This window comes from Entelurus aequoreus, linkage group LG27 (assembly GCF_033978785.1).
Source record: "Entelurus aequoreus isolate RoL-2023_Sb linkage group LG27, RoL_Eaeq_v1.1, whole genome shotgun sequence".
In the NCBI taxonomy this organism is placed as follows: Eukaryota; Metazoa; Chordata; class Actinopteri; order Syngnathiformes; family Syngnathidae; genus Entelurus; species Entelurus aequoreus.
In genome coordinates, this window is record NC_084757.1 from 33,343,553 (window position 1) to 33,353,552 (window position 10,000).

Genomic DNA, 10,000 nt, shown 5'->3' on the forward strand with positions numbered 1-10,000 from the left:
CGCCCCCCGCGACCCCATAGGGCAGGGGTCGGCAACCCAAAATGTTGAAAGAGCCATATTGGACCAAAAATACAAAAACAAATCTGTCTGGAGCCGCAAAAAATTAAAAGCCATATTACATACAGATAGTGTGTCATGAGATATAAATGTAATTAAGATGACTTAAAGGAAACTAAATGAGCTCAAATATAGCTACAAATGAGGCATAATGATGCAATATGTACACATCGCTAGCCTAAATAGCATGTTAGCATCGATTAGCTTGCAGTCATGCAGTGACCAAATATGTCTGATTAGCACTCCACACAAGTCAATAACATCAACAAAACTCACCTTTGTGCATTCATGCACAACGTTAAAAGTGTGGTGGACAAAATGAGACAGAAAAAGTGGCATAAAACACGTCGTAGAAAGTCGGAGAAAGTTATACCAGTTATATCAATCAATACATGTAAACAAACTATACGGTGAGTTCAAGGACCGCCAAAATAAGTAGGACAAAACGGCGCTCGCCAAATACTCGAATCAGTGAAGCATGTTTAATATAAACAGTGTGATTTATAACAATTAGGGAGGTTTGTGTCATTTTTGTCCTCCTACAGAAACCATACTAAAACAAAAAAAAATATTTTTTTCCCCCTCATCTTTTTCCATTCTTCATACATTTTTGAAAAATCTCCAGAGAGCCACTAGGGCGGCGCTAAAGAGCCGCATGCGGCTCTAGAGCCGCGGGTTGCCGACCCCCGCCATAGAGAATAAGCGGTAGAAAATGGAAGGATGGATAATAATTATCTAATAATGAAATTATTATTATTATTAATATTAATATTATATTTTATGTAACATTATAAATATTTTTCATATAGTTTGGAAAGTATACGAATTAGATTATAATATATTGTACTTGCCATACTATATAAAAAATATTTATGATGTTCCATAAAATATAATAATAGTCTCAATCAAATAATGAATACATGATTATTTATTCATACAGAACTTGTCATTTTATATTATGTTAAAACAAAATATCATGTTAAAATAATTCATATGTTGTACATTATAAAATAAATGTTTTGATAAAAGATAAAATATAAAAAGTTAACAATACAGCACTGAGTATGTTGGTCTACTTCACAATGAATAACATCAATATTATAGAAGTGCAGGTATACCTAATGTTGTGGCCATGGTCAACAGGAAGTGTGGTTACTTAGGTCATGTCACACGTGTGGTCTAGTCTACAAAATGGCCGCCATGGTCAACAGGAAGTGTGGTTACTTAGGTCATGTGACGCGTGTGGTCTAGTCTACAAAATGGCCGCCATGGTCAACAGGAAGAGTGGTTACTTAGGTCATGTGACACGTGTGGTCTAGTCTACAAAATGGCCGCCATGGTCAACAGGAAGTGTGGTTACTTAGGTCATGTGACGCGTGTGGTCTAGTCTACAAAATGGCCGCCATGGTCAACAGGAAGAGTGGTTACTTAGGTCATGTGACACGTGTGGTCTAGTCTACAAGATGGCCGCCATGTTCAACAGGAAGTGTGGCTACTTAGGTCATGTGACACGTGTGGTCTAGTCTACAAGATGGCCGCCATGGTCAACAGGAAGTGTGGTTACTTAAGAAAAGTGACACGTGTGATCTAGTCTACAAGATGGCCGCCATGGTCAACAGGAAGTGTGGTTACTTAGGTCATGTGACACGTGTGGTCTAGTCTACAAGATGGCCGCCATGTTCAACAGGAAGTGTGGTTACTTAAGAAAAGTGACACGTGTGATCTAGTCTACAAGATGGCCGCCATGGTCAACAGGAAGTGTGGTTACTTAAGAAAAGTGACACGTGTGATCTAGTCTACAAGATGGCTGCCATGGTCAACAGGAAGTGTGGCTACTTGGGTCATGTGACACGTGTGGTCTAGTCTACAAGATGGCCGCCATGGTCAACAGAAAGTGTGGTTACTTAGGACATGTGACATGCGTGGCCGCCATCGTCAACAGGAAGTGTAGTTACTTAGATAATGTAACGAGTGTTGTCTAGTCTACAAGATGGCCGCCATGGTCAACTGGAAGTGTGGTTATTTAGGTCATGTGACACGCGTGGCCGCCATGGTCAACAGGAAGTGTGGTTACTTAGGTCATGTGACACGCGTGGCCGCCATCGTCAACAGGAAGTGTAGTTACTTGGATAATGTAACGAGTGTTGTCTAGTCTACAAGATGGCCGCCATGGTCAACAGGAAGTGTGGTTACTTGGGTCATGTGACACGTGTGGTCTGGTCTACAAGATGGCCGCCATGGTCAACAGGAAGTGTGGTTACTTAAGAAAAGTGACACGTGTGATCTAGTCTACAAGATGGCCGCCATGGTCAACAGGAAGTGTGGTTACTTAGGTCATGTGACACGTGTGGTCTAGTCTACAAGATGGCCGCCATGGTCAACAGGAAGTGTGGTTACTTAGGTCATGTGACACGTGTGGTCTAGTCTACAAGATGGCCACCATGGTCAACAGGAAGTGTGGTTACCTGCTTGGTGCGCCTGGTGGAGTCAGGGGACAGGTTGTTAAAGGTGTAGTGAGCCTGAGTGATGCCACAGAAGAGCACGGCCACCACACCTGGACACACACACACACACACACACACACACACACACACACACACACACACACACACACACACACACACACACAAATTTTGACACTTGGCACTAACGGATTTTGATCATTGGTGCCATCTTAAAAGTATGCTCAATTTTCTTACGTCATCATGCTAACATTAGCGTGCTAACATTGGCATGCTAATGGTTTACGCTACCATTTTAGCTCATTTTGATCATTTAAACCTAAAATTAATGGATTTTGATGATTGGCGCCTTCTAAGAAGTACGTTAACTTTTCCTATGCTATCATGCTAACATTAGCATGCTTATTGTATATGTTACAATTTTAGCTCATTTTGATCATTTAAACCTAAAATTAATGGATTTTGATAATTGGCGCCTTCTAAGAAGTACGCTAACTTTTCCTACGCTATCGTGCTAACATTAGAATGCTATTATTGGCATGCTAATGGTTTATGCTACCATTTTAGCTCATTTTGATCATTTAAACCTGAAATTAATAGATTTTGATACTTGGCGCCATCTTAGAGGTACGCTAACTTTTCCTATGTTATCATGCTAACATTAGCATGCTTATTGTAAATGTTACAATTTTAGCTCATTTTGATCATTTAAACCAAAAATTTATGGATTTTGACACTTGGCGCCATCTTAGAAGTACGCTAACTTTTCCTATGTCCTCACACTAATGTTAGCAAGCATGCTATCTATTTAGCTCATTTAATCTATTTTAACCTAAATATGGGGGCTTTTGATAATTGGCGCCATCTTAGAAGTACGTTAACTTTTCCTACGTTATCATGCTAACATTAGCATGCTAACATTGGCATGTTAACGGTTTATGCTACCATTTTAGCTCATTTTGAACATGTAACCTAAAATTAATGGATTTTGATACTTGGCGCCATCTTAGAGGTACGCTAACTTTTCCTATGTTATCATGCTAACATTAGCATGCTTATTGTATATGCTACCATTTTAGCTCATTTTGATCATTCAAACCTAAAATGTATGGATTTTGACACTTGGCGCCATCTTAGAAGTACGCTAACTTTTCCTATATCCTCACACTAATGTTAGCATGCTATCTATTTAGCTCATTTAATCTATTATAACCTAACTATGAGGGATTTTGATAATTGGGGCCATCTTAGAAGTACGTTAACTTTTCCTATGTTATCATGCTAACATTAGCATGCTAACATTGGCATGTTAACGGTTTATGCTACCATTTTAGCTCATTATGATCATTTAAACCTAAAATTAATGGATTTTGATGGTTGGCACCATTTTAGAAGTACGTTAACTTTTCCTACGCTATCAGGCTAACATTAGCATACTAACATTGGCATGCTAATAGTTTATGCTATCATTTTAGCTCATTTAAACCTAAAATTAATGGATTTTGATACTTGGCGCCATCTTAAAAGTACCTTAACTTCTCTTACGTCATCATGCTAACAATAGCATGCTTATGGTTTATGCTACCATTTTAGCTCATTTTGATCATTTAAACCTACAATCTATGGATTTCGATACTTGGCGCAATCTTAGAAGTACGCTAACTTTTCCTATGTCCTAATGCTAATGTTAGCATGCTAACATTTTATGCTAGTATACTAGCTCATTTTATTCATTTGAACCAAAATATGATAGCTTTTGATACTTGGGATCATCTTAGAAGTACGCAAACTTCTCCTACGGTATCATGCTAACATTAGCACGCTAACAGTTTATGCTACCATTTCAGCTCATTTTGATAATTAAAACCTAAAATTAATGTATTTTGATATTTTCCGCCATCTTAGAAGTACGCTAACGTTTTCTATGTCAGCACACTAATGTTAGCATGCTAAGGTCTTATGCTGGAATTTTAGCAAATTGTATTTATTTGACCCTAAAACCATGGATTTGGATACTTGGCACCATCGTAGAAGTACGCTAACTTGTCCTATGTCCACATGCTAATGTTAGCATGCTTTTAGCAACGTTTTATACTAGCTTTTTACCTCATTTTATTAATTTGAACCTAAATATGATGGCTTTTGATACTTGCCTCCATCTTAAAAGTATGCCAACTTTTCCTATGTTATCATGCTAACATTAGCATGCTTACGGTTTATGCTACAATTTTAGCTCATTTTGATCATTTAAAGCTAAAACTTTTGGATTTTGATACATGACGCCATCTTAGAAGTATGCTAACATTTCCTACGTTATGATAACATTAGCATACTAACGTTTTATGCTACCTTTTTAGCTCATTTTGATCATTTAAAATGAAATATGATGGCTTTTGATACTTGCCTCCATCTTAGAAGTATGCTAACTTTTCCTACGTTATCATGCTAAAATTAGCATACTTATGGTTTATGCTACCATTTTAGCTTATTTTAATCATTTAAACCCACAACTCTTGGATTTTGGCGCCATCTTAGAAGCATGCTTACTTTTCTTACGTCAGCATGCTAATGTTAGCATGCTAAGGTTTAATGCCGGTATTTTAGCTTATTGTATTTATTTGACCCTAAAACCCAGCATGTTGTCTAATTGGATTCCTTTGAACCGAAATATAATGGATTTTGATATGTAGCGCCATCTTAGAAGTATGCTAACTTTTCCTATGTTAGCATGCTAAAGTTTTATGCTAACTATTAGCTCATTTTGATCCTTTCAACCTAAAATTGATGGGTTTTGAGACATGTCTCCATCTTAAAAGTACACTACCTGTTCCCATTGTGCCACGCTAACATTAGCATGCTAACGTTTTATGCTATCTTTTAGCTCATTTTGATCCTTTCAACCTAAAATTCATGGGTTTTAAAACACGTCTCCATCTTGCAAGTATACTAACTGTTCCCATTGTGCCAAACTAACATTAGCATGCTAACTTTTCCTATGTTAGCATGCTAAAGTTTTATGCTAACTTTTTGCTCATTTTGATCCTTTCAACCTAAAATTGATGGGTTTTGAGACATGTCTCCATCTTAAAAGTACACTACCTGTTCTCATTGTGCCAAGCTAACATTAGCATGCTAACATTTTATGCTAACTTTTAGCTCATTTTGATCATTTCAACCTAAAATTCATGGGTTTTAAAACATGTCTCCATCTTGCAAGTATATTAACTGTTCACATTGTGCCACGCTAACATTAGCATGCTAACGTTTTATGCTATCTTTTAGCTCATTTTGATAATTTCAACCTAAAATTCATGGGTTTTAAAACATGTCTCCATCTTGCAAGTATACTAACTGTTCCCATTGTGCCAAGCTAACATTAGCATGCTAACGTTTTATGCTAACTTTTAGCTCAATTGAATCCTTTCAACCTAAAATTCATGCGTTTTAAAATATGTCTCCATCTTGCAAGTATACTACCTGATCCCATTGTGCCAAGCTAACACTAGCATGCTAACTTTTCCCATGTTAGCATGCTAAAGTTTTATGCTAACTTTTAGCTCATTTTGATCCTTTCAACCTAAAATTGATGGGTTTTGAGACATGTCTCCATCTTAAAAGTACACTACCTGTTCCCATTGTGCCAAGCTAACATTAGCATGCTAACATTTTATGCTATCTTTTAGCTCAATTTGATAATTTCAACCTAAAATTCATGGGTTTTAAAACATGTCTCCATCTTGCAAGTATACTACCTGTTCCCTTTTGGCCAAGCTAACATTAGCATGCTAACTTTTCCTATGTTAGCATGCTAAAGTTTTATGCTAACTTTTTGCTCATTTTGATCCTTTCAACCTAAAATTGATGGGTTTTGAGACATGTCTCCATCTTAAAAGTACACTACCTGTTCCCATTGTGCCAAGCTAACATTAGCATGCTAACGTTTTATGCTAACTTTTAGCTCATTTTGATTATTTCAACCTAAAATTCATGGGTTTTAAAACATGTCTCCATCTTGCAAGTATACTAACTGTTCCCATTGTGCCAAGCTAACATTACCATGCTAACATTGTATGCTATCTTTTAGCTCAATTTGATCATTTCAACCTAAAATTCATGGGTTTTAAAACATGTCTCCATCTTGCAAGTATACTACCTGTTCCCATTTGGCCAAGCTAACATTAGCATGCTAAATTTTCCTATGTTAGCATGCTAAAGTTTTATGCTAACTTTAAGCTCATTTTGATCCTTTCAACGTAAAATTGATGGGTTTTGAGACATGTCTCCATCTTAAAAGTACACTACCTGTTCCCATTGTACCGAGCTAACATTAGCATGCTAATGTTTTATGCTAACTTTTGGCTCAATTTGATCATTTCAACCTAAAATTCATGAGTTTTAAAACATGTCTCCATCTTGCAAGTACACTACCTGTTCACATTGTGCCAAACTAACATTAGCATGCTAACTTTTCCTATGTTAGCATGCTAAAGTTTTATGCTAACTTTTTGCTCATTTTGATCCTTTCAACCTAAAATTGATGGGTTTTGAGATATGTCTCCATCTTGCAAGTACACTACCTGTTCCCATTGTGCCGAGCTAACATTAGCATGCTAACATTTTATGCTATCTTTTAGCTCAATTTGATGATTTCAACCTAAAATTCATGGGTTTTAAAACATGTCTCCATCTTGCAAGTATACTACCTGTTCCCATTTGGCCAAGCTAACATTAGCATGCTAACTTTTCCTATGTTAGCATGCTAAAGTTTTATGCTAACTTTTTGCTCATTTTGATCCTTTCAACCTAAAATTGATGGGTTTTGAGACATGTCTCCATCTTAAAAAGTACACTACCTGTTCCCATTGTGCCAAGCTAACATTAGCATGCTAACGTTTTATGCTAACTTTTAGCTCAATTGAATCATTTCAACCTAAAATTCATGGGTTTTAAAACATGTCTCCATCTTGCAAGTATACTACCTGTTCCCATTGTGCCCAGCTAACATTAGCATGCTAACATTTTATGCTATCTTTTAGCTCAATTTGATCATTTCAACCTAAAATTCATGGGTTTTAAAACATGTCTCCATCTTGCAAGTGTACTACCTGTTCCCATTGTGCCAAACTAACATTAGCATGCTAACTTTTCCTATGTTAGCATGCTAAAGTTTTATGCTAACTTTTAGCTCATTTTGATCCTTTCAACCTAAAATTGATGGGTTTTGAGACATGTCTCCATCTTGCAAGTACACTACCTGTTCCCATTGTGCCGAGCTAACATTAGCATGCTAATGTTTTATGCTAACTTTTAGCTCATTTTGATCCTTTCAACCTAAAATTGATGGGTTTTGAGACATGTCTCCATCTTGCAAGTACACTACCTGTTCCCATTGTGCCGAGCTAACATTAGCATGCTAACGTTTTATGCTAACGTTTAGCTCAATTGAATCATTTCAACCTAAAATTCATGCGTTTTAAAACATGTCTCCATCTTGCAAGTATACTACCTGATCCCACTGTGCCAAGCTAACATTAGCATGCTAACGTTTTATGCTAACTTTTAGATCAATTGAATCCTTTCAACCTAAAATTCATGGGTTTTAAAACATGTCTCCATCTTGCAAGTATACTACCTGTTCACATTGTGCCAAGCTAACATTAGCATGCTAATGTTTTTTGCTATCTTTAACTCATTTTGATAATTTCAACCTAAAATTCATGGGTTTTAAAACATGTCTCCATCTTGCAAGTACACTACCTGTTCACATTGTGCCAAGCTAACATTAGCATGCTAATGTTTTTTTTGCTATCTTTTAGCTCATTTTGATAATTTCAACCTAAAATTCATGGGTTTTAAAACATGTCTCCATCTTGCAAGTGTACTACCTGTTCACATTGTGCCAAACTAACATTAGCATGCTAACTTTTCCTATGTTAGCATGCTAAAGTTTTATGCTAACTTTTAGCTCATTTTGATCCTTTCAACCTAAAATTGATGGGTTTTGAGACATGTCTCCATCTTTAAAGTACACTACCTGTTCCCATTGTGCCAAGCTAACATTAGCATGCTAATTTTTTATGCAATCTTTTAGCTCATTTTGATAATTTCAACCTAAAATTCATGGGTTTTAAAACATGTCTCCATCTTGCAAGTATACTAACTGTTCCCATTGTGCCAAGCTAACATTAGCATGCTAACGTTTTATGCTAACTTTTAGCTCAATTGAATCCTTTCAACCTAAAATTCATGCGTTTTAAAATATGTCTCCATCTTGCAAGTATACTACCTGATCCCATTGTGCCAAGCTAACATTAGCATGCTAACATTTTATGCTATCTTTTAGCTCAATTTGATCATTTCAACCTAAAATTCATGGGTTTTAAAACATGTCTCCATCTTGCAAGTATACTAACTGTTCCCATTGTGCCAAGCTAACATTAGCATGCTAACTTTTCCTATGTTAGCATGCTAAAGTTTTATGCTAACTTTTAGCTCATTTTGATCCTTTCAACCTAAAATTGATGGGTTTTGAGACATGTCTCCATCTTAAAAGTACACTACCTGTTCCCATTGTGCCAAGCTAACATTAGCATGCTAACGTTTTATGCTAACTTTTAGCTCAATTGAATCCTTTCAACCTAAAATTCATGCGTTTTAAAATATGTCTCCATCTTGCAAGTATACTACCTGATCCCATTGTGCCAAGCTAACATTAGCATGCTAACATTTTATGCTATCTTTTAGCTCAATTTGATCATTTCAACCTAAAATTCATGGGTTTTAAAACATGTCTCCATCTTGCAAGTATACTACCTGTTCACATTGTGCCAAGCTAGCATTAGCATGCTAATGTTTTATGCTATCTTTTAGCTCATTTTGATCATTTCAACCTCAAATTCATGGGTTTTAAAACATGTCTCCATCTTGCAAGTGTACTACCTGATCCCATTGTGCCAAACTAACGTTAGCATGCTAACAGTTTATGCTATCTGTTTAGCTTCAATGGCCCATGACGGCCCATCGACATTTCCGCAGGAATCTTCAAATATATATTTTTCTGGTGCGGGTCCCGGAGCTCACCCGTGAATCCGCAGGCCTCGGCCAGCAGGAAGGTGCTCCAGGACATGAGGAAGAAGAGGGCGGTCTCCAGCAGGGGGAAGCAGTGCAGCTTGGTGAACTTGGTGACGTGGGCGCGCACGCGTTAAGGCGCCCAACATTACATTTACACTCTTCAAACATGTCTATGTTCTTCAAACCGTGGACTGCGGGGAAAGGATATGAGGGCGGTCACCACCCCCGTGGCGGCGCCCATCATGAAGGAGCCGCTGAAGATGCCCAGGAAGACGCCCACCGACTTGAAGAAGGCGGCGGCGTCGAACGTGTGCGTGTTGGCGCCTCTCGGCTGGTACGCCAGGATGGAGCTGGAAGGCGCAAAACAACGTTTTTAAAAGAGCAAGAAGGTGAATAAAAAGGTGAAAAAT

The 10,000-nt window shown here is 37.4% G+C and overlaps 1 protein-coding gene across 1 annotated transcript in view; it reads right to left on the reverse strand.

Annotated features, from left to right (window-relative positions):
* The window catches only part of slc9a7 (solute carrier family 9 member 7), a 54,157-nt gene that overhangs the window by 25,013 nt on the left and 19,144 nt on the right, over positions 1-10,000 (reverse strand). Inside the window, exons 7-9 of the mRNA XM_062039281.1 lie at positions 9,799-9,940; positions 9,600-9,705; positions 2,523-2,611 (exon numbers count right to left, since the gene is read on the reverse strand). Of these exons, the coding sequence (XP_061895265.1) occupies positions 2,523-2,611; positions 9,600-9,705; positions 9,799-9,940 (337 nt within the window). The remainder of the gene's footprint in view (positions 1-2,522; positions 2,612-9,599; positions 9,706-9,798; positions 9,941-10,000) is intronic.